Below are 27619 nucleotides of genomic sequence, written 5' to 3'. Positions count from 1 at the left end.
TTGAAGTGGTGGTCCTGAAGCTTTGCCTTCAGGTTACTGAATGTTTATTATTAATTATTATTATTAATAATTAATTGTATATACTGCCCCTCTCCATGGCCAGGCTTGGGGCTGTTCACAACAACAGGATAAAGGTAAAGGTAAAGGTATCCCCTGTGCAAGCACCGAGTCATGTCTGACCCTTGGGGTGACGCCCTCTAGCGTTTTCTTGGCAGACTCAATACGGGGTGGTTTGCCAGTGCCTTCCCCAGTCATGACCGTTTACCCCCCAGCAGCAAGCTGGGTACTAATTTTACCGACCTCGGAAGGATGGAAGGCTGAGTCAACCTTGAGCCGGCTGCTGGGATCGAACTCCCAGCCTCATGGGCAAAGCTTTCAGACGGCTGCCTTACCACTCTGCGCCACAAGAGGCTCTTACAACAGGATAAAGCAATCAATAAAACAATTAAAACAGCATAAAGTCCCCAATACCATCAAGCATGCAGAACTTTGGTACCCAGCCAGGAAATTTGTCAAGCATCAAAAAGCAATAAAACTGGAAACTGTACCTGTTCCCAAACATATTGCTCTGTTATAATCTCCATTCCGAAAACTCATACAGGCATAATAAAAAGTCTTGTTTGCTTGAAAGCCATATAATAAGTTAACTCAGGTCCGTGCCCAGGCATGCCGTGACTGGGAATGTCCATGTGCGCCCTGGCCCCGCCTTGTATCTCTGCTTTGGAGGTTATGGTTGAATAAAATGCTGAAGAGTTTGAGACTCTCAAGTTTGGAAAAGACGTAAATAAGGGGGAGGGACATTACGGAGACTTAAAAAGTTACACACAGGGAGGGAAGAGTTGACAAAGAGCATTCTCTCCCCCCCACCCCCCCCAAAAAAACACTAAAACTTGAGGGATTCCAATTAAGTTGCTGGGCAATAGATTCAGGACAGACAAAAGGAAATTCTTTATACAGCAAGTGATTAAAAATGGGGAATTAACTGCCAGAGGACATAGTGATGGCAACAGGCATAGACAGAGTAGTCAAACTGCGTCCCTCCAGATGTCCATGGACTACAATTCCCATGAGCCCCTGCCAGCAAAGAGTAGAGATCTATCCATTTCTACTATCATCGGCAACTAAAGGGAAACTTCTGAATCGGCGCTAGAAGGCAACATAAGGGGAAGACCTCAGCCTCTAGGCCCTGTTGTTGGTCCTCCACAGTAACTAGTTGGCCACTGTGTGGGACAGGATGCTGAACTAGTCTGATCCAGCAGGGCTTATGTTCTTAGTACCTCATTTTGAGCAGAAACCAAATGAGAGCATTATTGTTTAGCTAGGGACATGTGATTTTCATCCCTAGCTAAATCCTGTTTTTCTGCAATTTGTGTAAGACAAGTGAAGTAGGAACATTTGCAGGTACTTCCTTATTGTGCCTTATTTACTCCACTTTTGACAGTAAAGGGAATGGAAATGTAGCAACACAGAATATTAAAGCCCTACCCATATATACACTATAAAACCTACTGAAGACCCCTTCCTTTTGGACTTTAGATATTTCACAAAACAACTTCCCAAAGATTTCAAACTCTTAATTTCCCAACGGCAAGTCTCTTAGAACATATACAAGACCTCTATATTCCAAAGATTTTCAATTATTGATTCAGGTGAGTTAGTATTAGTATGAATAGTTAGCATTAGTATGAACCAGATCACATTTTGAGTCCAGCAGCACCTTTTTTTGGTCTTAAAGATGCTGCTGGACTCAAATTTTGTTCAAGGAATTAATAACATAAGTAATATTCTTGCTCCTACTGGGGGGAAAAACACAAATTGCTTGATTAAAAAGAAAACTGTTAGAGAAAAAGAGTTATTCCACTCCCAAAGTAATTCCGCTGTTTATTATATATTAAATACCACATTCAAGATACATTTGACCCATTGTGAAAATGGGAAGTAAGTAAAACAAAATTAATGTTTTCAATCAGAGCTGGGAGAAACAGCACCATCTAGTGTATATGAAACAGGAATTCAAGTGCATGGCTAGGGGTGTGCATTCAGATCTACCCAAGCTGAAAATATAGAAAAATATAGAAAAACTGATCAATATTTTGCAGATACATTTTGGCTTCCCAGATGTATCTGGGTTTTCTCAGGAAAACAGGGGAAGGGGGGAAGAATAGTGAGAAAATCCTGGATGTATTTTAGGATTTCAGGTAGATCTGAAAACAGCTGTTTGTTGGGCAGGCTTATGCAGTCCCTTTAAACTTTAAAGGGACTGCAGAACTCAGCCTGAGGATCAGCTCCCACTGCCTGAGCTATGGCAGGCTTTTCTTGCAGACCTGTTTAAATTGGGCTGTAAGAGAAGCCAGCCCAAGATCAGCTGGGTCAGTGGGAATTTGAGTGCTCCCTGCTAGCGCAATCCAGCTGCGATCCCTGTCCCTGCGTATCGCTCTTTGCAAGTACAGCTCTGTGCTGCCTTCTCCTGCAGCTTGGTTTAAACGGCGCTTTACAAAAAAGCAAGTCAGCTCCAAGATAGGGCTATTTTTTGGTTTAGTCCTATTGGATCTGAAAAATTTGGAATCTGAAACATTGAAACAGGATCTGGGAGACCAATGTTCAAATCCCAACTTGGTCACAGAAGCTAGACGGGTGATGTTGAGCCAATCAAAAACTCTCAGTCTAATGTACCACACAAGATTGTTTTAATGGTAAAATGGAGGACACGAAAATGACATAAGTCAGTTTGAGTCCTCTGCTGGAGAGAAAGGCAAGGTATAATTGGAAAAAAAATTAAATAAAATGATTTTGGGAAATGGATAATATCAACATCTCTCCGTGCTGCAAAGCAAAACCTACAAAAGAGTAACCCCCTCATCTGCATTATAGGTTAGGGTGGATCTTTATCTGCCAAAGGCCTTTACCGTCATGCCAGCTGGGAGAATCGCATCCTTTCTGTGGTGTTGCCACCCGCAGAAATATCTGTTGTCTCCAGGAATGCCGGCGGGTCCTCACAGGGGTTTCATAGGTGGAATCTGCTTCACCCAAATTGGGCTTGTAGTCACTAACAACAGAGATGGGGAAAAACATGTTCTTGGATTGCTGAAGCAATAATTGTAAAAGTATTGTATAACTGCTGTGCATTTTGTGATCAATATAATGAATACCCAAATCCTTCAAGTATCCTCAGTAAGAATCCATAAATAATACAAAAACTGCAGGACTTTAAAAGATATTTGTTAAAAATAACAGGACCGTTGAGAGAAAGGCAGGCCGTACATCAAAATAATATTCAAGAATAATGTCCAGTTCTCTCTATGACAGAACCCAAGTTATGTAAAGTTTGTTTATTTATTTATTTGATTTATATCCCGCCTCTCACAACTTTTGTCACCTCAAGGTGGCTAACAGTTAAAACCGTAACAATTTCCCCCCAAAAAACCATTAAAACAATAACAGTACACATAGGGACCCACAAGATGGCCAAAACAAACTATCACCCCAACATAATCTACATAGCCAAACAATCAACATTAGTTGTTATTATGTTACAAGGGATGCTCAGCTAGGGTGGGACCCCTGATCGAACTCCAGGTACATATTCGGTCCCTGGACAACCTTAGAAAGATGAAACATCAAGCGAGTGGCCATATGAGCCCTACAAAGCCCACTTTTTGCAGGAATCCACAACAAGTAAGACTACTTTTGAGGTCACTTTCTGTTTGGTATAATGGTATAGTAACAGCACTAAGCATAAGAACCCCAGTAATCAAGTTTTGAGTTCTACAGACACTGACTTGGCCCAGGTGTTTGTGAACGATCGTGTGGGATTCCCCACCTTGGGAGTTCTCTCCTCCTCTCCTCACATACAGCTAGCTTTCTTGGCAAGCCATTGTTGTATACACAAACCAGGGTTAAACTACTGTAGGACATCCAGGTTTGCAAGGCAGTGAGCAAGCCACAATTTGGACATCAGGATGACCAATGGCTGCCCATGAAACCAGAAATCATTAATCAGCTGGCTGTGTGCACAAAGGGCAAAGGGCTTGAATAAGTCTACAGATTCCATAGACATGGTCATGTGATGGCAAACCAAGGCTTTCCTTAACACGCAAACTCTGCAGATCTACATGGCCAAATGTAATTACCTTATTTATGTTGATATGGACCTTGGCTATTAATGTTATGTGGCCTGCTGCAATTTCTTCAGGTAAGCTCTGCCCTGCTGTCTTGGTTTCCAACTGTGTTTCTCCTTATTTGATCATTTGAGAAACGCTTTGAATTCAGTCGGAAAAGCCACACCACAGGTCTACCAATCAATTCCTGCTCACTGTATCTCATGGTCGAAATTTAATTATGGGGATCTACAGTTAGGGTTGCCCATCTCCAGGTGGTACTGGATATCCCTGACATTACAGCAGATTTCCAGGTGACAGAGACCAGTTGAACAGGAGAAAATAACCGCTTTTGAATGTGGACTCGATGGTACTATACCCCACTGAAGACCCTCGCCTCCACAAACCCTGCCCCCCCCAAAAAAGCTCCAAGTAGTCCCCAATCTGGAGTTGGCAACCCTATGTACAGTTTATACTGTTGCTAAAGAGCCTTAGAAACAGATTTGCCATCTTTAGCGCATCACGAATATTATTTAAAAACACAGATGACAATACAATGAAACGGGTTTGTATGAAATTCTAATTCTCATCACTCTGACGACAGCAGAACAATACATTCTCAAACAGACACCATTTTATCAGATTCTGAAGCACATGTCTCTGAATCACACATTCGCCAGCTGCAGACGCAGAAAGAGGCCCCTACCTTTTTGTGTTCCTAAAGTCAGAGGTGTTATTTTCATCTACAGGAGCCAGAAACTTTAAGAAGTTTGGCACAGAAGAGGAAGAGTGAAGCTTTTTCCGCAGAGCAGAACGGTAGGAGGTGCTGAGAGCGTAGTCAAAAAGGGGCGGTTCGGAATAAGGGAGTAGAAATACGCCGAGGAAAATTAAAAACAAAAGAGAACTGAAAACACACGTAAACACAATAGTGTCTATAACACACCAACAAAAAATAATACTTGTGGGAGTTAAAAAACAATAAGAAATCAAAGAGTAATCCTGTATGGCAGCCTTTCTCAACTTTTTTACTGTTGAGAAACCCCTGAAACATTCTCCAGGCTTTGAGAAACCCCAGATGTGGTGAATTGTGCAGAATATGGCTGGGAAGCAGAGCTGTGGACACACCCACCTGGGGCCCATCAATTTCCTACCCACCCCAAGCCCATCATTGGCCGGGGTGGGGGGATGTCAACACATCACCTGATAAATGTTTAACAAATTAAAATTTTAAAAATTAATTAACTCCCACCCATTTGGGAAACCCTTCCAGGGCCGTCAAGAAACCCCAGGGTTTCACAAAGCTCTGATCGAGAAAGCCTGTTGTAGGTATTCTAGTAGTTTTACTTTGAAATGTCCATCTGGAGCTGCTTACATTTCTTGTTTTATACATGTATTTTTTACACATTTGAAGGTCACTTCAGAGTTTTATTCCAATTTGAGCAAAAATGTACAATCTTGTTTTCTGAGCTGGGCAGTTCATCTGGAGATTAGCAATGGTAGTTTACATGCAGATTCTGATGTGAAATCCCTGAATTATTACTGTATGAGTTCTTTTCTCTACCACCTGCAAGATGAACTGGCTTTGTGAATGCTCCTTCCGAAATGCAAAATATCAGAATGTGAACTTATGGGGAAGCAATCATATGACTACTTCAACATGCTTTCAGTGGTTCGGGGGGTGAGGATCAATCAATTCCCTCAACATACACCATCAGTGATATTCAAATATATTCTTAAAGGTAAAGGTATCCCCTGTGCAAGCACTGGGTCATGTCTGACCCTTGGGGTGACGCCCTCTAGCATTTTCATGGCAGACTCAATACGGGGTGGTTTGCCAGTGCCTTCCCCAGTCATTACCGTTTACCCCCCAGCAAGCTGGGTACTCATTTTACCGACCTCGGAAGGATGGAAGGCTGAGTCAACCTTGAGCCGGCTGCTGGGATTGAACTCCCAGCCTCATGGTCAGAGCTTCAGACAGCATGTTGCTGCATTACCACTCTGCACCACAAGAGGCTCTTAATATATTCTTACTCCCTTGTAAATAAGGATAATTTCAAATGTTATGAGGAAAGGACATTCATGTTGAGCAGCCTTCCTTGATTTTTTTACCATTGTTAAACCTATGAGACATTCTTCAGGCTTCAAGATACCCCAAAAGTGACGTGATCAAGCAGAATATGGTTAGGAAACATAGTTGTGGACACACCTACTGGGGGTCCCTCCCCCACCCCCTCCAGGGCCAACATTGGCCATTTGGGGAGGGGAGGGACAGGTTGACGTAACCATATATGGCCATATCACCCGATAAATGTTTAACCAATTTAAAAACTCTATTAAAAATTAATTACCTCCCACCCATTTAGAAAACCCTGTCAGGTCTTTGAAGAAACCCCAGGATTTCACAAAATTCTGGTCAAGAAAGCCCAGTGTAGAAAAACAACAACATGAAAATGGTGTATAAATGATAATTATTCAAACAGCTATTTCATGACACATACAACAACTGACACGTGAAAGCATTTCCTATGTCGGTCACGTGACATATCTAAAACAACCAGGGATTTACTGGTGTGATGAGATGGGATTAAGCAAAATGCGATTATGCTGGAAGTTTTTTACTCCCATTTGAACCTTCTCCCTTTATTGCGGTAAAAGCTGATGTCAGTTTGCATCTATATAATTAATTAGAGCACGAGTCACCATACAGAAAGGCGAGTGAAAGATGTTGTGACATGGGGTATGGGTGCGGGAGACTTAATGGAAGCAGACAGTCACTACCATCCAAAAGCCAAAAACACGTGCTGGCTTTTACGTCCTTCCGAACGCTTCCCCAGGCTCAGTGTTAAAAAACAAGAAGGGGGAAAGAGAAGCTCTACGGCAGTGGTTCCCAGCCTTTTTATCACCGGGGACCACTCAACGCTTGACAATTTTACTGAGGCCCGGTGGTGGGGGGGGGGGGCGGGAGGTAGTTTACTCTCAACCACTGCCCTAATGCTCTCTGATCGCTATGGCCACAACAATGAACATAAGGAACATTTTATTTTCATGGAAATTTTAACTCATGACAATGACAAATCAATGGGAACCCTGAGCTTGTTTCTCTGCAACGAGATAGTCCCATCTGGGAGTGATGGGAGACAATGACACCCGAAGTGTGTTGTAAAGGACCGGGGGGGGGGGGAGAAGGCGTCCTTCATGGCCCACCTCCAATTAGTCGAAGGACCACATGTGGTCCGCGGACCACAGGTTGGGGATCGCTACTCTACGGCAGTGGTCCCCAACCTTTCAGAGGCTGGAGACCGGCAGGGTAACTGCCCCGCCCACGCATCGCACATGCGCGGCACGGCCCTGATTCCCTCTCCTCGCCCTCCCGCAGTAAGAAGCTTCCCGGGCTGCAAGCTTGCGGCCTGGGAAGTTTTTTACTGCGGGGGGGGGCGGGGGGGAGCCGCGGCCCAGCGCCATGGCCTTCGTGGCCCGACACCGGGCTGCAGCCCGCAGGTTGGGGACCACTGCTCTACGGGACTGAGTGACACATCTGATGGATGGCACTGCGATTTTGACTGGATTTCTATTGCCACACAGAATGCAGAGAGAAGGAGAGGCCTTTCACAGTGATGGCCTACAGATCCTCCCCCCTTCCGCACATATCACTTGGCCTGCTTTTTTAAACACCCATCCTGAGGAAAACATATGGAGAACCCAATACAATCAGAGTCCAGTAGCACCTTTATGACCAACAAAGATTTATTCAGGGCGTGAGCTTTCGAGCAAGCACTCTTTGTTAGACCTTGCGCTGGAAAGCTCACGCACTGAATAAATCTTTGTTGGTCTTAAAGGTGCTCCTGGACTCTGATTTTATTGTGCTACTTCAGACCAACATGGCTGCCCATTTGAATCTATGGAGAATTCAAGCACTCGCACAAAGGGTCATTTGGGCTGGGTATTATAAAAGTATTACAAGCTCCAGTTTAGGGATATTACTATGGACCAACACTGTTTGCTTGTTTGTTTTTGAATCTTCTGGTTTTCTGTGATGTTGAGAAACGGGTGCAATTTAAAGCTTATCATGGGTGGGCATGTTCAACTTTCCTCTCTGTTTCTTCCCCTTGGGCAGTTTTTAATTTTTTTAAACTAATATCCGTCCATCAACCATATTATTTAGACAACATCAAGGTGTAACTTATTCTGATAGGTATTGCCCATGGGCAAGGGACCGTGCTGAAATCCTTTCTTGTGTTTTTTTCAGTGCTCCTTTTTCCAGATGCTTTGTTTCAATCCTATTTTAATACAGTATTTGCTGGAGTATAAGACTACTATTTTCTGCTGAAAACCATGCCTCCAAGTGGGGAGGTCGTCCTATACACCGGGTGCAATTCAGTTGGGAAAGACATAGCTTGCCATAGTGGCCCATAGTGCTGTACTGTAATGTAATGTAACAAACTATATTTTGAGTGGAAATGTTGGGAGGTCGTCTTATACGCCCAGTCATTGTATACGCAGACAAATATGGTATATCTAGGAGAATGCCCTACCTTAATGTTCTTTTTCTTCTTGATAATACATATCAAGAAGCAGAAATTGTATTGAAGTTCCTCTGTGTTGCTATAATTATTTGATGTGATAGATAATAATAAATGATATGATTTTATGTCAAAACTTTGTAGCTGTATTGCTGATTGTATATTATCTTATTGCTTATATGCCAACAAAGACGACTTGGCTTGAATTGATTTTTGCACTTGGATAGTTTTTACATTTTGAAACTTGCGTCATGCTTATAAACAGCTGTTTGCTTGTTTGTTGGCTTTGAGCAGCCGTTCTGAGCTTTTTTATTGCTGAGAAACCCCTGACATATTCTTCAGGCTTTGAGAAACCCCAGAATTGGCAAGATCGTGGAGTATAATGTTAAGAAAGAGAGCTGTTTACATGCCCACCCGGGGCCCCTCCCTTTCCCACCCCCTCCATCATTGGCCATTTTGAGAGGGGTGGATGGGTTGATTGATATGACCATATATGGTCCTATCACACAAATATTTAACAAATTTAAAAAATATATCCAAAATTCAGGAAACCCTTCCAGGGCACTCAAGAAACTGCAGGGTTTCATGAAACTCTGGTTGAGAAAGCCTGGCAGAGAAGAATCATTTCCACGTGACCCAGGTGGTGACATTTTAACACAACTGTTTTGGTCTTTAAAATTTTTTTTAATGTTAAACAATTTTTAGGCCACAGGTAAGATATGTAGGGAAATGGCAGATGAGTTTTGGAGGACTAGGCGTTTTTGAGAGTCTAATGGAAATGTGCTGGGATTTTTGGGGGGGGGGGGCAGGGGGAGAGGGATGCATGCTTGTAAACTCATCCACAGCCAACTGTACACAAGACTCTACCGCTCTCACCTTTTTGCCACCGCTTGCCTGCTTTGCTCTCCGCTGGAATTATTCCTAAGATGCTTAAGGAAATTGGGCGAGGAAACCGAGGGCTTAAGATGAGCTGCAGGAGGAGGAGGAGGAGGAGCGGCTGAAGACTGATCAGAAGAAGTTTTGGAGCTGCTGGCAGATGCGTTCGTATTTTACAAGGATTCCAGCAGGGGAAAGCCAGAAGGGAGGCAAAACAAAAACAAATCAAAGAAAGGAAGAAAGAAAGAAAGAAAAAATAAATCACAGAAAACGGTAGAGTTAAAATTAAAGACCACTGCCTTGGCATGAAGTATGTCGGGCTGATGCTGAATAATAGCAGAAATGCCAGCAGCATGGAGCATGTGACAGGCAAACAAAACAATAAGTTAGGGCGGACAACGTGTAACGATGCCAGACTGAATGACTTCTCCCTATGTCTGGGAGAATTCCCTGAATGCCCACGCCAATTTTCCAGTCCTCAGGAAAGCAACAATAATGGCAATGCCATGCAATAGCAAGCCCAGCGTTGGGGGCTAAATAAAGGGACACTCTGGGCAGTTGCCTGGGGACCCCACAAGCATAGGGGCCCCATGTATGGATGGATGTTAGAATGTTGTACCCTGTTAGGATGTTCTTTCTCTGTTTAAAGGTAAAGGTATCCCCTGTGCAAGCACCGAGTCATGTCTGACCCTTGGGGCGACGCCCTCTAGTGTTTTCTTGGCAGACTCAATACGGGGTGGTTTGCCAGTGCCTTCCCCAGTCATTACGTTTACCCCCCAGCAAGCTGGGTACTCGTTTTACCGACCTCGGAAGGATGGAAAGCAGAGTCAACCTTGAGCCGGCTGCTGGGATGGAACTCCCAGCCTCATGGTCAGAGCTTCAGACAGCATGTTGTCTGCCTTACCACAGGCTGCGACAGGAGGCTCTTATTTCTCTGTTTACTGTTGTTGTTATTATTATTATTATTGTCTTATTTCCTTACAGTCACTGAGTCTGATGTACTGTTCTTGTTTACGTTCAAGGTTATCTAAGGGAGGGCGGTATGCAAATTTAATTAATTAAACAATTAATTAATGGTCTGTGATACTTTAAAAAAATGATATTTATAACATTGCCCTCCCTTTCAGCTCAGGGCATTTGACATTGGAAACTTTTCAGCATACAAAGCAATATGTGAATGGGACAAGCTGTGTTGATTCATCTTGGCTGTACGCTGTGTTTTCAAAAGTTTAAACACTGCTTTTGTTGGAGGTACCGACCAATGTGTTTGATTTGATTGATGCTTTACATCAGGGGTAGTCAACCTGTGGTCCTCCAGATGTCCATGGACTACAATTCCCATGAGCCCCTGCCAGCAAACGCTGTAATCCATGTAATCCATGGACATCTGGAGGACCACAGGCTGACTACCCCTGCTTTACGTTTTTGTTCCTGTGAGTGATTGTGTGGGTAGGCCCCCAGTGTGGTGCTTTGCCTGTGGGCTGTCGTGGTGTTAAGATGGCCCTGGGCTAACTGCCTGAGCCGGGGACGCAGGGCAGGGGCAATGACTTCGTAACAGAGAAAAGAGCAGCCCTGAAGAAGATGTGCCCTTGATATCGCCCTCATTGCTGGAGAGAGCTGGTTGCAGCTCTTTTTGACGGAATTGTGTTTGCATTCCCTTCATGGAGAAGTGCTGATCATTCAAAAAATGTCGCAAATTACACTTGGAATGCAAAGCCTGTTTCCAGTGCCTGTTAGATTGTCGGATTTCCCCCACTTTTACATGTATGCCTGGTCTACATCAGTGCTCATAGGGTCCCCTGACCAGAGCTCTGAAAAGTCGATTCTATGCATTCAAATCCTGCATGTTAAATGATACCTACAAGGACCCAGCAGAATGGGTGTGGGTGAAATGCAGAATTAGGATTTGTGATGCAATACACTGAGAACGCTTTGCAGCATGTTAATGGCAAGGGATGTGCTCCTAAGTCCCATGCTGGAAAGTAATGCAAGCATGTCCTTTATGAAGTACATTTGCACCTACTCAACGGCACATTCAAGTTCCTTGCAGTCTGTGCTCAGCTTGGAAAACATTCATAACATATAGAGAATCTACGCTTTAAATAACCACTGCTCTGGACACGGAGGAAGTGTCAAAGTGGCGCGCTGCATGCACTCTATGCACTGCTGAGGTCAGGGCAATGGGCACTTGATTGTATTTATTAGCAGTATTTATTTCCTTCATTTAATGGGAAGCCAAAGCAACTCTCTCTCCAAAGGGAAGCCAAAGCAGCTTACACTGTTCTCCTCCTTCCATGTTATCCTTACAACAACCCTGTGAGGTCGGCTGGCCAGAGAATGCCAAGCAACCTGCCATGGCAGTGTGGGAATTTCAACATGGATTTGATCCTGGTCCAGCTCTTCACCACTACACCACACTGTCTTATGGTATGTTCCTGGAGCACCGCAAGTTGTTCAGTGTGAAGACATCACAGCAGTGTGGTTAGCAAGCAGGTGTGTTTTCTTGTTTCTTTATTTTCTTCCCACTTCTTCAGTCCGCTCTAAGCATAAACACCCCCACAGTATCCTAAGGAAGTCTCCCCATAGACCGTTTATGCACTGGGAACTTCTGTGTCCCAGATCCCATGCAGGAGCACAAATCAGGGGCGGATGAGGTGCACCGGGCCAAATGCTCCCCCATGTGGGTGCAGAAAGAGGTGGGGCAACCTGCCACAACTAAAACTCCAGCCTTCAGCCCGGCAAGAGACCTCCAGTGCGTAAACGGTCATAGTGTCACAAGGCAAGCCATGAAAGAAAAGGCCTAAAATTAACTTCTGTCAAGCCAGCATCTACATGTTGGAAACAGGTTCGTGACCAACGTTCCCTGCAAATAACCCGAGACCAAAACTCCAAGGAAAAAGCCATCTAGAAACGAACGAGCAAGTTTCAAAGAAGGAACAAGGAAACCCAGGCTGTGTATTCCTTTTGAAGGCAGCCTTTCTCTTTCACTCTCCCTTCTCCTTTCCCCCCAGTAACTCTCTGGTCTCAGGCAGGTTTCTTTTATTTGTTTTTAATTAACCTTGTTTGTATAGGGAGGAAAAACGGCAAGGCCTAATTACGAGCTGGTGTGTTTTGCACAAACACAACCAGTGTATAATAACAGAGGGAAAGCACGGAAGGATGGGGCGGTCCCATCAGTGTCAGCAAGCCATGGAGACCGGACATGCGAATGTTTTGAGGACAAACACATGAAGAATATTGGCAGAAGAGCAACATTAGAAGTGAGTTAGTAAAAACACTGCTGACAAACGTGTGGCTTCATGGAATCTGCTGGGGAAAACCACCAAGATCTCCATTCACCAGTTTGAGAACAACAATGCTTTCTGTCCCTTAAAAGCCTTTTTATTCCCTACCATGCTTTATCTATGGGTAGTGTCCTAAATCTTGCCCTCTTCCCTCCTCTTCTCTAAAGGGACATGCCGGATATCAGTTTTGGCACAAGGAAACAGGAACCTCCGCACAGATAGAATCCCCTGCTGGAACTCCAGTCTCTGATCTATGATAAGAGTCTTTCTCTTCAGTAGAAGAGCTGTCCTACAATTACAGTTCCCAACCTCAAGGTGGGCCCTGGAGTTCTCCTAGAATTATAACGAATCTCCAGATGAGCAAGCGCTAGAAAGACATCATGCTTTTCCCTCCCCAGGTACCACTCCCATATTACTTAGTCAGAGCTGGTCAAACTGTGGCTGTCCAGGTGTCCATGGACTACAATTCCCAGGGGCCCCTGGGAATTGTAGTCCATGGACACCTGGACAGCCTCAGTTTGACCACCCCTGCCCTAGGGCTTTCCCAAGCTGGAAGGGACAACCCTAATCATGATCCCCACAGGGCAGGTACTTTAATGTGAAAGACAGACCAAGGGAGGTCTCAAAAGCTTACCCCTCACCCAATATTGTAAGTCTCTAACATGCTACTGGATTTTAATCCAGCCGGCAGAAGTGTCCTCAATCAAAAAGCATCTTTAGACGCTGTCTTCAAGAAGCCGGCTTCATTGTCTCCTTTTCCAGCACTGAACGGGAGAAACATCCTTCCTGACATTTTCTGAGAATTTAAACATTAAATCTTTAAATAAGAAAAGGAATTTCAAGTCCCCGAGCATGCTGTGGTTGCTTATGTCGCAGATCTTACTCCAAGGTAAGAAGGCTCCTATGCCTCTTTTTGCTAAAATGCCTGCCATATCTGCTCGGGAAAGGGCATTGTAACATTTCCCCAAATTTCTCCCTCCAAATGTCCTGTTTTAAACCCAGTCTTACTTTTGCTGGTAAGGAGTCTCTGTGCTCACGGAATGATACCTCATAAGTTTCCTCTGAGGAACAGTCGGCGACGCTTCAGCAGGTTCCGGAGACTCCTGGCTTTCGGTGGGCACATGGCTCAGGGTATTTGCTCGCCGTCTAAAGCCCTGGCAAGGGGCTTTGGCCATCTCGTCAGCAGGAGGGCTCTCAGGTCCGCTGGAGATATCGTCTATGGAGCCGGTCGCCTTCAATGGGGACTCTGGGGGAAGGAGTTCTTTCTCACCCAGGGACGTTTCCTGTCGGTGGAAAGGGTTTGCACGTCTAAACGTTATACACCATAGGAATCATAACTTTTAAATTGCTCAGACTGTAAGCTTGTTCATCGTCGGCATATATGTTTTCATTAAGAACTCTACTGTCACCTGTCACCCTCATTTACCCTTGATGTGCATAATGTAGAAAAAAACATGGTAGAAGAAACATTGCGTTCGTTCAATGCCCCTTCCCGTGGCTCAAAGTCTACCAAACTTCTGCATGCGGAGAGGGCATGCTATCCAATCATTTCTGCTGGAAGTGATGGCCCAACATCAATTATTTTACCCTAAATTAATTGTTGTCAACTTTTGTGAAAGATCACAAGAAAGATCACAAGTTTTTGTTGTTTATCTTCTATACAAGCTGAACCCAACAACGGTTATTGTTGCTGCAGAAAATCCAAGCTGAACACTCATCTGGTTTAAGATGGGGAGAACTACAAGGCGTTTCAGGTAGTGAGCTGGGATGTGGGTCCCAGACGCTCCAGTCTTTGCCGTGGGATGGACAGCAAGATTGTTCCATGCAAAAATCCCACCCCAAATGATAGTTAAGAACTCGCCAGTAGGGAAACTACAAAAACTGGCCAAATAACTTTGTTTAGCAAGTACATGATAAAGGCAAAACAACACTTTAGTTCCTTAACAGGAAAAAAAAAACACTACAGTATATCTTAACACAGCCCGCGGTGCCATAAAGCCGTAAGGGCTTAGTGGGAGGAGTTAGGGCAGGCTCTGTCCAGGATGAGGAAGGGTGCTGATTGGCCCCTTCCTCTGGACAGACCATCGGCCGGGCTAATCGGCAGGCGCTTTGCGCCTGCCGATTGGCCCGGCCGATTCCTGCCCTGCCAACAAGGAAGCAACTGTGAGCCGCACAGAGCGCGGCTCACAGTTGCTCCCTTGCCTAGTGCCCGCTGTATTTTAATTACAGCGGGCTTGATTACTAGTTATATAATAATACATTATTCACTTTATTCACTTACATACCAAGAAAGAGCTTTTCTGGATTCTCATTTTTCTTACTGGTGTGTTTTTATTGCTTTGGGAGTCCCCCTTCCCCAGTTTCAGATGGGTTTTGCTTACTTTAAATGTGCAGAGAGATATGCTGGACATAAAGCAATGTAATATCAAAATGACCTAGAAAGAGGAGCAAAACATATGCCAAATGGAAAAGAACCCCAAAGCAACAGGAACAAACATGCAAGGCAAATAAGAATGTAGAAAAACCCAAAGCAAATCAGAACGTTGCAACCAGGGCTGCCACTTAGTGTGTTCTCCAGTTCAGTGGTCGTGTCACTTACTTTACTTGTAGTGCTCAGAGTGCTGGACAGGGAACTGTCCAAATCAGTGCTTCCAGAACTTTCTAGCTGATTTTTGCCTTTATTTCCCTATTTAAAAAAAAAAGTGATACAGATTATACATTATGCAGACAACCCAATTCATATGCATCCACAAGGCTCAAATTCCACAAAGCTGTCATAATTTTTGAAGGAACTATCAGACCCCAAAGATCTTCACTGTGTTGAGGTCATTATTAAATTTAATTTCCCAAGAGGACTAAGAATAGCCTGTCTGCACGCAAGAAACAACAGCCTGCCTCAGAAAGGTCACACAAGCAGAACAGGCCAGAAATTAATGTAATAAGTGCTCTTTTCGTGCAGTCAGTGTTACTGGTTCCTTTTCAAGTTGAAGGGGAAGCCAGACAATGTTTGCTTTTACAGGTTTAAAAAAAAATAAAAATAAAATTCAATTATCATTACCAGGCAAGCTACGCAAAACAGAACTGCTGAACGAGCTACGTGGGTTGATTAGGAAAAAACACACTAAAATGACTGCAAGCGATGCCAGAATCACAGCTTTCTTAAGAATACTCTTGGCATGTTTGTGTACATGAAATCAGGGGAAAGGTCAGTGAAGTTTCCGTGACCTTCACAGAGAATCTGTTTAAACATCTAAGATCTTGCAAAAGAATTTCAGAAACAGCAATAAACAACTGTGTTAATAATAACACGCTTGCATTAGAGGTAATGGCTGGTGTGCCCCAAAACAACACGTGAGAAGTCATTAAAAATAGCTGTCACGTTGCTGGAATGATATTTCCAGTTATATACACACATTTTCTAATGCTTTTTAGCTGTTCATTTCTAAAATCAGTTATTCTCAACTTTTTTACCATTGAGAAACCCCTGAAACATTCTTCAGGCTTCAAAGAACCCCAGAAGTGGTGCAATAATGCAGAATATAGTTGGGAAGCATAGCAGTGTGCACACCCCTAGGGGCCCCCTCCCCTTCCCACCCCCTCCAGGCCCATCATTGGCCATTTTGGTGGGGTGGTGGGTCGACATGGCCATATATGGTAAAATCACCCAATAAATGTTTAGCAAATGTTTATATATATATATATATACACACACACATATATACACACACACATATATATACACACACACACACACACACACATATATACACACCCACACATAGAGAGAGAGAGAGAGAGAGAGAGAGAGAGTGAGTTTCATGAAACCCTGGTTGATTAGGCTGAGAGCAAATGTGTGGTCCTTGGTCCTAGGTCACCTGACCGTACAGTTGCCAGCTCTGGATGGGGAAAGTTCTGGCTATTTGGGGGAGGGGCCTGGAGAGGGTGTGGTTTGGGAGGTTGAGAGACCTCAATAATGTGTAATCCACAGACCCCATCCTCCAGCCTACCTGGCAGGATTCCACAGCAAAGCATGGATTCGAACCTAGGTCTTCCATCTAGTGCTTGACACTCTAATCACTGTATCGCACTGTAAACTGCAATTATTTTGCCGTGCTGCATGTTCAGCTCAGTCCAAAGCAAGACCTTCTTTGAATATGCCTTTGCAAATTTTCCCCCCTCCAGACATGGAGGCACAGAATTTAGCAAGACAGCATCTCTTGAGACAGTGTTAATGCAACTGCTACCTGTATGCAATCGCTCCTTAAATCCACTTTTAGCCCAAGCTGTTGCAGGGGTGATGTATACGTCACAGCTGAGGCCACAGATTGAAAAGAATAGCTGAACTGCATCAAAATGCAGATCATTCAACTACAAGATCATTCAAGTATTTTATAAAGTTTCTTTGATTTTAATAGCTGCTCGGGTATTTCAGGCAGGAAGGAAATGAAAGAGAGTACATCCAATGGCATTAAGCACAACAAAGCTGACTCCTCTTACACGAGACAAAATGCTCTCCAAGGACTCTGTCAGTGACCTCTTAGCTTTGCTCTTCAACATTTCTAGTCTGAACCGAGGTGCGCTGCTCGACATCCCGTTTCCCATGGCCTCGACTGAGGAATGCGAAGTCTAAGCAGTTAAGAAAACAAGAGAATTTTTCTTAAGGGGAAGAAAAAAGGAACAAGTTCCCACAAAAAGGATTACTCAAAGTACTGCTGTATCCCTCTGTGTTTTCTAAAGCTTCCAATGTCGACGTCTGTAACATATGATTTCTGAACTAAAAAGGTCTTGAGTGACTTAACTTTTATTTTAGTGGGTACTTTATTCAAAGAAAGCAAAGCACTTTTTTCAAACCATGTGCTTCAAACCAGTGCCCACCCTGCCCCCGATAGGAAGGAAGGGATGTGGATCTTCCATGGGGATTCCAGAAGTATAGCGCAGGCATCTTCCTCCCTGGACTGCCATGACCTGGTCTCAACGGCTCTTCACTGCCACTCCAGGAGGTCATGTGTTTCTGGTGTGTTTGCTACAGTGGTTCTCAACCGCACTTACCTTGCGACCCCAAATTTGGCGGCGCCGGCGTGCAGGCTGTGCGTGTGCGCGGGGGCTGTGCGTGTGCGGGGTGCGTGCTTGCACATGCGCAGGCACAAAACAGTCGGGCAGCATGGAGGTGACCATTGGAATGGCTCTGCCACAGCCGGGAACCACTGCCGCCTGCCGCTGCCTGGCGCCACCGCTTGCTGCTGCTGCCCGCCGGCTCCTGCTGCCTCCCACCACCTCTGGCCACGCCGCTTGCTGTTGCTGCTGCCACCTATGGCAGCCACCACCGCCGCTTCCCGCTGCCCCTGCTTCTCGCTGCCACCACAGCGGTAGCAACCAATGGGACCCCCAAGAAGGGGCCAGGAGACCCCAATTGGGGTAGCAACCCCTAGGCTGAGAACCACTCACTTGCTACCCCTCACAGTTTAGCAAATTTACAAGCACACGTTGGGTGCGATCTGTCAACCGGTTCTCAATCCACCTAATAATAATAGGATCCATACTGCATTTTACCAACTTGTCAATAAGAATATCATGTGAAACCTTATCAACAGCCTAACTGAAATCAAGGTAGACTATGTCCACAGCATATAGTGAAACACCTGTCCTCTTGCATAGTAAGTGAAACCCCAGTCCAACTTTGTGCTCCAGGATGAGGGGGGAAATGGTTTTAAACACAATGGTTAGCTGTAATGAGATCTGAACCAGAATTAAAGTGAATGGCCTATCTAGTAAGCTCCTTGTAGTGTATAAGTTAGCTTAGAATCATAGATTAATAGAGTTGGAAGGGACGTTATGGGTGATCTAGTCCAACTCCCTGCACTATGCTTGGTATAGTAAAGGTTTCCAACCCAACTGTTTCCTTGATATGCTAGTGTTCTGTGAGCAGGGGGAGAAGTATGAAAAGTAGCACTCATAAGGGAGATTCTTCCAGAGGGCTACACCAATCCTTTTTCTTAATATGCAGATAAACTACTGCACGGGGATGCTTCTAAAGACAATACAGCACTAGGTCTTTTCCTTATGAAGAAGAGTCTCCATTTCCATACCTGCTTGGTTTCACTGAAGTGAATGTGATCCTTCTGTTTTTCTTCATATATGTTTCTCAGCACCGCAATTATGACCTCATTCTCCTTCTGTTCATTTCTTGGCCTGATTTTCTTTGGAAGGGGGAAAAAAACAATACGTTTTTTACGACTTTATTATTTTAAACTGGGTACCACTCTAAAATTGCTGCTTGGATAATAAAAGACCACTAGATGGCAACACTATGGTTCTCCATGTTGTTCTCCTTGCAGAGGCATTTGGTGCATCAGTGGAGGGTCCACATGATGGGACTCTTCCTCTGCCTCACTGTGACTGCCATTTCCTCTGCCACCAGAGGGCTTTTAAAAAATATAACAGAACCAGTGATAGCTAGATTGCTTTTGTGCTGTGCTATCTCTTGCAGCAATGTACTAGTTCATCTGAAAACCCAGTTTTCATTTAAAATAAAAGGCATATATCTAGCCCTTTTTGTTGCAGAGATATAAGGGGAAAGGGCAGAAATATAAGGGAAAGGTTTGTATGCATATATCACTGCAAAGGCTTTTTATCATGCTGTAATAAAGCAATCTGGGAAATATCTTTTTATAGAAAAATGGGAAAAATAGAGGCCATTAGGGACTGAGGAAAGGACAATGGCACCAATGTGGGTAAGAACTTGGATATTGTGCACCTTTCCATACAGACTGGCAATTATGTACTTAGATTGCATTCTTCCAAAACAGCCAGTTGAAAAGCAGATGGGGAAAGTGGCATATGAAGGACGGGGAAAGGACAACTGGAATACAATTAGACCACAACTTCATGAGCAAAACATTCATCTGGAAGCAAACAACCTCTCTCTAGGACATATGTGGGGGGAAAACCCCAAGGGATTAGGAACAATGGAGACCCAGGACTACAAAGCAAAATTGAAATGAACTGCCCTTTTAACAAATTTAGTAGGAGAAATATAGGAATGTAGAACAATAACTTCTATCCAGAAGCTCACATGAACATACATAATGCTGCCTTATACTGAATCCATCAGGGCCAATACAGTCCACTCAGACTGTAAGCATCTCCCCAGGGTCTCAGGTAGGGATCTTTCACACAATCTACTTCCCAGTCCTTTTGTAAGTGGAGTAGCCGGGAACAACACCCTGGACCTTCTGTACGGAAAGTGTAAGCTCTTCCACTGAACCACAGCCACTAACTTGGGAGGAGCATGAGCTCAATAAATATGGAAATACCTCTTTCCAGAACAATAAAAGAATTCCCCTGAGAGATCATTTTAAAAAGGAGCCTGGGAGTGGCCTTGCTGCCTGAAATTGACCACAGAAACAAGCATGGTTGGCTGCAGCTTCCCTGAAATTGACCAAGGATGTTACTTGCCCTTGACCAATCTGCAGGAGTAAAGATTTGGGGGCAGCTTTCCCTAAAGCTTCACTCATTTGCATGCTATACCAAACTTCTGGAGAGAAGGAAAGCAGTCCAGCAGGCTGGATTCTTCTCCCTCTTGCTGAGAGGGTGTCAGTAATAGGCAGCCTACTGTTGCCTTGGCAAAAGGAAATGTAGCGTAAAGATTAAGGCCGTGTGGTATCATGGCTATAATTCCATTTCCTGCTGATAAGCAACCCAGCTGCACCACTGAAAGGAGAAGCTGTTTTTTTTGTACCCGGCTTTTGACTGCCCAAAGGAGTATCAAGCGGTTTACGATCGCCTTCCCTTCCTCTCCCCACGACAGACACCCTGTGAGGCAGGTGGGGCTGAGAGAACTCTGATAGGACTGCTCTGTGAGAGGAGCACTATCAGGGCTGTGTCTAGCCCACAGTCACCAAGCGGCTGCATGTGGAGGAGGAACAGGGAATCAAACCTGGCTCTCCAGACTAGAGGCCGACGCTCTTAACCACTATACCAAGCTAGTGGAGAAAGGACATACATCTACCATCCTAAACATTTTAAATGGCTGTTTTTAGTCATTTTAGTTCATGTACATCCCAGGACCAGAGGCTTACACTGTTCCCTTCTCCTCCAATTTATCCTCACAACAACTGTGTAAGGTAGTCTAGGTTGTGAGTGTGTGACTGTGGCAGTGTGGTTCTTTGAACCTAGGCCTTCCATTTCTTAGCTTGACCCTCTAACCACTATACCACAAACCCAGTGCCTATGTCAATCTGGCGGTCTCCATATCCAACCTCTCTATACTTTTTTATTTTGCAAATCTCTTTCCACTGTTCGTTGTCTCTTGCTAGTTTTAGCCTCTCACCGTTTTAAGCCTAAGCATTCTCATTCCTACAAGGATCAATAGAATGTGCTGATGGCGAAAGAAATCGGTGGCTTCCTGAATTGGACAATGGGAGCGCAAAAACAAAATCGCCTTACAGAGTTTTGTAGCCCACAGTGGACAGTGAAAGATCTTCACTGAATTCTGTGAGGATGAGCAGTCAATGTTTAAATAATGTGTGCTTTGCTTGTCAAGGAACAGCAGGAGGGTAGAATGGAAAAGAAAGAATTGTACTCTTGTTTTCCAAAGATGAACCAGTCAAACAAAAGAAACAAAAAGGATACCTGAACTTCTTCAAAGACAGAGACTTGCTCTTGGTTATTCAGGGTTGTTAAGTGTTTCTGAAGTTCCAATTTAGTTTTCGATGGGTGGAGCCCTGAAAAGTAATGAAAAACAGGGTGAACTGAATGTATTTCAATACTACTGCCAGTTGGTTGCAAAACATTCATGCCAGTCGAATTCTAATTTTTATTCTCTGCACACTGCATGGTTCCTACCTTCGACCTTTTCGCAGAGTTTGTGCAGGTTCTGCATGGGACACCCTTCGCAGAGCTGGAGTTGTGCTTTGGCCGTCTGTTGCACAGCGGCCACCGTGAAAGCCTGCTTCAAAGTCATCATGATCTCGTCAACCTGGGATGAAAAGAAAATTGAAGTTGAGGAAATGGTGATGTTCATTTTAATGCTGTACAGCTCACCTCAGAGAATGCCAAACTCAGGTTCACTGCCACCCCTACTGCTTGAACACTGATGAGCTTTCAAGAGTATTATCTAAAGTGTGTTTCTCCAGTGTTCAAGGAAGTTTGCAAATCCATTAAATATGCAACAAAATGTCAACATACTAAAACCACCAAAAATAAATCTAGAATCTAGGGCTGTACAATTGTTTTGTTTTTTGTTACTGTCTTTTTTTTTGGTTCAGGTATATTGGACTTGAACAAATTACGGGATTCCTGAAAAATCACGGATACAAATAGTGGTATGGTGCTAGCATCTGCAGTCTTTCAGCAATCCAGAAACTTTTCGGGTCCAATAGATCCAAACCAAAACATGCTGACATACAGCATTTTTATGAATGACCTTTCCCCAACCCTATTTCCCAGAGCTGGCCACAGTCTAAAACTTGGTTTGCTACACAGCCTTCATACGCAGATGACGCTGCAGTGTTGTCCCATTCACAAATTGGTCTAAAACGCTTACTGCTTCAATTCCTGGACTTTTTGCGAAGTAGATAGTCTTGCTCTGAATCTTAAGTCAAAAGCTGTGGGTTTTGGAAAAACATGGAAACCTCATAAATGGAACGTAAGAAGGTAACACCACTGACCAAATTAAAAGCTTTAAATATTTAAATATTTGGGAATTCATTTCCGCCATAATGCAAATTGGGTTACTCATAGGAAATATGCAATTAGTTCTGCAAAAATTAGCTCCCTGGAGATTATACTTCTTTTTACACTAGAGCTAATAAATAAGCATACCTTATTGAAGGTGGGCCAACTGGTAAGATATGTTACATAGTTTTTTTTTTTACAGTTACTTGCAAAGCTGTACAAGACCTCACTTCTTCTACATCCCCACTCTCCTTTTAAAGAAAAAAGTCTCTCACCAGAGCTTCATCTGTACATTGAAACACGTAGCATACGAAATGGAAGCCTCCGTTCTCAGAAGCCTCTCTGCAGATAAACCCAAAGTGATCCACATGCCTAATTCCCTGCAAAAAAGAAATATGTTATTACCAAATTAGGTTTATAAGCAATTAGGCTGCTCGTGACTGATTACTTGCAAAGTTTTGTGCTGGTGTGCAAGACAAAATGTTGCAGGTAACCACATCTACTGGGGAATAAAGCTATTTGTCTGTTTGTTTTTTCAAATTCAGATGAGGGCTCGGGGGGGGGGCTTACAATACATCTCAATGAAACAAAGATTAAAACATTTGAAACCTATTAAAATAATAACATTTATATTAAAAACACTCAGAGGAATTCACTGTCTTCTCTCCATTAGGAGGGAGGGGCTGATAAAGTGATTCGATGTAGTAACTGAGTGTTCATACAGCTGCCTGATGATATTTGTAACCTAATAAATATACATATATGGCCTGTCTTATTTCCTGAGAAGAGATTTGAAGGATCAAAATTAGTAAGTTAGAAAGGAAACAATATTTCCTCTTAGACAAGGGAACTTGTCTAAATTGCAGAAAACCCTGAGTGCTTATGTGAGAAGGAAGGAACCTCTGGCTTTCAGCGTCCAAGAAAGCCAGACAGATGGCTCACTGGGGAAAGTTTTTACACTCTTCCTTAATTTCTGACTGTCATGATGGTCGCAGATTTATATGTGAACACAAACCAAAAGGTCAACAGTATCAGTTCACTCACTGTCCTCCTTACCCCTGACTTTTTAACCCATTAATAAAGACCATTCTTTTAAATTTGTTTTACAAAAATTAAATGAACCCATTTCTTTCTCATCCTTCACAATTAAGGTCAATTGAACAAGCATGACAAATCAAAGATTAAAAAATAAAAACAGAGTCCAATATTAGATTATATTGATTAGTAAAATTGTGGTGGATGTACGTGCAAACTTCAGAAAAGATGTAGTATGTGGAGCATGATATCATGTTGTAAAAGATCAGGGTATGTATTGTAAAATGTCAGCTTACTGTTTTCAACAGTAGTTTTGTAATTTGTAATAGGTAATATTTTTCTTCTTTCTGAATAAAATTAACATTTTTCTTTAAAAAATCAGTCTGTTTCTATAAGCCTTAACATATTAATTTCTTCCTAACTCCCCCTGTCATCCCTCCCGCTTCAGAAAAGAAGGAGGTAATTGGCTAAAGGCTCTGTGGTGATGGCCAGATTTCTAGCACACTGGAGCCATTACTTGGGCCGCACTCTAATAAGGAACATGTACCACTGATACGAAATAAGCTGTATTGTCTGAAGAAGCACAAGGCGAAAAAGAGGATGTTGCTGTTTTAGAACTACAGCAGGAGAAGAGTTAGGGAGGGGGGAACAGAAGAACAAGCATTCCTGGGTGGGAGTGCTAAGAAAAAGCTTTTTCAAGAGATAAAGCACAGGAAGTCATCCCAAAGGCATGTAAACTATGTGGTTCATCCCTATCAACATATGCAGAATACTTGAAGATAACTAAAAGGACGTCAATATACATAGCCAAACCCTTCATAATTTGACATCTTTGGATTTAGTATATCATATAAACATTATCACAAAGATTACATTAGGCCAACAATTTAGGATGATGTGCCTTTTTTCCTCCTCCCAAAAACATTTATATTAGCTTTCCAGCTATGGTAAAGGAAAAAAACACACGCACACAGAGAAACAAAACTGCAGTTTCTCTCCCAGAAAATGAATTGTGAATAAATATAGGATAATTTTAAATGCAAGTTACTAAATCATATAATCATAATAAATACAGTATTTAGCAGTTAACCACAATCAACATTTAAAACAAAACAGTAAAGGGTGTGATGATTCGCTGACAATATTGTCCGTACCCCCCAATTCACCAATGAATGAAATTTAACAATTCTTCGATCTCGGTCAGTTGCCAGGAAAGGAGCTGCTGAAAACAGGAATTCAAAGAAACCAGTGGTGGTGGTGGGTTTGCTCGTAGTAAATTGCAGGAGGCGCATATAGACACTAGAAGCATGTGGATACAGCATGTGGCAATGTTTTTGCATGTTCATAGTGAGAGATGTACAGACTACTTACGTAAGTGGAATTAATATTTCAACGAAGTCAACGGGACACCAGAAGGCAGCAGAGGGCCAGATCTTTCTTAACACCTTCATTAATTCAAGCTTGATTCCTTAACAATATACAGCATGCATATGCATTGTCTATTTATCTTGCCCTGAAGGGCATGGCTTAGTTTGGCATACATCAATTTCTGCTTTCTGATCTGAACTGTTTCACTTTGATGTGACAAAGATTTATTCAAGGTGTGAGCTTTCAAGTGCAAGCACTCTAATGGACTCTGATTTTGTTGTGCTACTTCAGACCAACACGGCTACCCATTTGAATCTATTACATAAATACGCAATATATTGAGGAGACCCCAAGTGGGAAAAAGTGACAGAGTAAGTGGAAGAGCTATATCAGAACATATCAAAAGCGAACTGTGAACTGCAGGAGCCAGTATGCGTAGCCAATTGCTCCAGATCTGGGAATTCATCTTTTAAATCTGGGGATACTACAAAACCTTCTGCAGTAAACAAAGATGATTCATTTGGGACCTTTCTAGCAACAGCATAGCACACGTCATCACATGATGCTCCCATGTGATACTATTAGTATCATACTGGTAAGAAGTATAGATACAATTGTAAAGGAATGAGCAATAGTCATAAATATCTTCATAAACCAACATTTCTCAGATATTTCAGTTTGAATTCTCATAACTCTCTGATTCTTAGATTTTACAATATTGATGAAATATCATAAGAACCAGCATGATACATCAGTGAGAGTTTAAGACAAGGTTTTGGGAGACCTTTTTGTTTTTGGCATTGGTGACACTATTGTTTGCCTCTTCCCCAATCCTCCTTTCAAGTGAATACAGCAGGGAACTTAACCCTCGCACAGCTCCTTAAAAAAAATAAAAAATAAAAATTTACAAATGAGGGGAAAATGGAACTTGTACACTGAAGAAGGGGGGGAGAGTGGCAAAAGATGGAGAGTGGGCAGAGCAACCTTGGGGTGGGCAGGAAGAGACTTTCAAGGGTCAAAAAAAGGAGGAGGGGGGGAAATCTGAGAGAATCTGTATGCCTTTGAATTACCTTTGGTTGGAAGCGAAACAAAGGAAAACGGGAACAAAGACACTCTCAGAAAACCCAGGGAAACAGCAATCAGAAAGCAAACTGAAGGGAGGAAAATCAAGGCAGAACAATAAAGAAAACCTGATGGGCATGCATGGTGAAAGCAAGGGAAAACGCCCATGCATAATAGGCCCTAGTTTCAAATCCCCATTCTGCCATGAAGCTCTCTGGATAACCTTGGGCCAGTCCCACTCTCAGCCTAACTGACCTTGCAAGGTTTTATAAAGACAAAATGGAAGAAGGGAATATGATATATACCTCTCCTGAGCTCCATGGAGGTCAGGCTGGATAAAAACATAGTAAATATAAATAAGAGGAAGCGCACAAGCGTGTGTTAAATATAAATACTGTCTCTGGGACAACAGGTTTTAAGACCCATCTCACCTTGGAACAGAACACCTCAAGGTTTCCTCAAAACAGAAGAGGGAGGAAAAACAGAATCATTGCCAACAGTCACCAGGGAAACAGATTCTAAGCTTGGTCTCACAGGAAGAATGCCGATTGTGACAGCGGGAGTCCCTCATTCTCCAGGGAGGGTGAACTGCTGTGGGTGTTTTTTCCCCATTGGATGTGCCACTAGTTAAGCAATTATGTTAACTGGGAGAGGGAGATGGGTCATTACTTTTGGAATTTGTTTCCTGTTAGTCTAAGAAAAACAGAATTTGACCTTGAGGGCAAGCTGCTGAGTGCTGACACAGGAACTGTCCCAAGGAAATCTCCCTCCCTCTCTCTCTCTCTCTCTCTCTCTCTGTGAGAAGTGCCATGAAGTCATGGATGACTTATGGAGACCCTCCCCCCCCCCCCCCCCGCCAGGGCTGTCAAGGCAAAAGACAGTCAGGGGTGATTTGCCTTTGCCTACCTATTTGTAGCAACCCTGGACTTCCTCGGTAGCACTTGGGGGTCCAAGTACTAACTAGGATCAATTGTAAGCCACAGTGAGACTCCTTCGGGCAGAGCAGTGGTTCTCAGCCTTGGGGGTCACAATTTGGGGTCGCTTGGCCCTTTCCCCAGGGTTGCCAGGTTGGTGGTCACCGCAGCGGTTGCCTTGATTGTTATGCACTTGCGCACGCATGTACATGTGCATGCCACTCGGACGCGCGTGAACTACACTGACTGTGAAAAATTTAGGATAGGCAGTTCAGCATATTGCCACAGAGGGCTTTGGGGTTGGTATTTCTTAGCAAAAACTCATGCCATGAGATATACTGTTTTTAAACTAAAGGAAGTTTCAAATGCATTTTGTTTTATATCCTGCAAGTCTGCTATTCAAACAAACCAACCCAAAAGCTGGATGCCCAAGACTTTTGGTTTTACTAAGCGGTTTTTTGAATCTCAGGCCCAATACTTCTAATTTAAAATCCGAAAAGCATTAACAGAGGAGTTGATTCAACAGAACTATTAAGAGATAATCTTGTGTTACCAGAAATCACTGGCTGTTTTAAACATGTGAACCAACTTATTCAACTTTCTGAACAAAGGTACAGGTGAAATTCTGGGCTAGCCAATTCAGCTCATTCTAATTCTAGACTTTTATTATTTTGTGATATTAATGTGGTAATCCTCTAATACAGTTACATCTGTAAAGTATTTGTGAGCTGTAATGTTTGTTTTTTAAAGCAACTGGAACTGTAATAATATAACTGTGTAATTAAATT

The 27619-nt window shown here is 43.3% G+C and overlaps 1 protein-coding gene across 9 annotated transcripts in view; it reads right to left on the bottom strand.

Moving 5' to 3' along the window:
* Positions 1 to 27619, bottom strand: part of LOC143819744 (TBC1 domain family member 1-like) — a 105919-nt gene that overhangs the window by 25241 nt on the left and 53059 nt on the right. For 3 of the 9 annotated variants that reach the window (XM_077301665.1, XM_077301673.1, XM_077301672.1), the window contains 10 exons: positions 22728 to 22832; positions 21622 to 21754; positions 21409 to 21500; positions 18864 to 18974; positions 17275 to 17403; positions 15377 to 15463; positions 13786 to 14060; positions 9494 to 9646; positions 4804 to 4923; positions 2907 to 3046 (listed from right to left, as the gene is read on the bottom strand). In XM_077301665.1, the coding sequence (XP_077157780.1) occupies positions 2907 to 3046; positions 4804 to 4923; positions 9494 to 9646; positions 13786 to 14060; positions 15377 to 15463; positions 17275 to 17403; positions 18864 to 18974; positions 21409 to 21500; positions 21622 to 21754; positions 22728 to 22832 (1345 nt within the window). The remainder of the gene's footprint in view (positions 1 to 2906; positions 3047 to 4803; positions 4924 to 9493; positions 9647 to 13785; positions 14061 to 15376; positions 15464 to 17274; positions 17404 to 18863; positions 18975 to 21408; positions 21501 to 21621; positions 21755 to 22727; positions 22833 to 27619) is intronic. The other 6 variants (XM_077301666.1, XM_077301667.1, XM_077301668.1 and 3 more) reach the window with 6 other exon arrangements.

Source organism: Paroedura picta, chromosome 10 (genome assembly GCF_049243985.1).
Source record: "Paroedura picta isolate Pp20150507F chromosome 10, Ppicta_v3.0, whole genome shotgun sequence".
NCBI lineage: Eukaryota > Metazoa > Chordata > Lepidosauria > Squamata > Gekkonidae > Paroedura > Paroedura picta.
The sequence above is the reverse complement of the archived record's forward strand: the minus strand, read 5'-3'. Positions and strand labels throughout refer to the sequence as shown.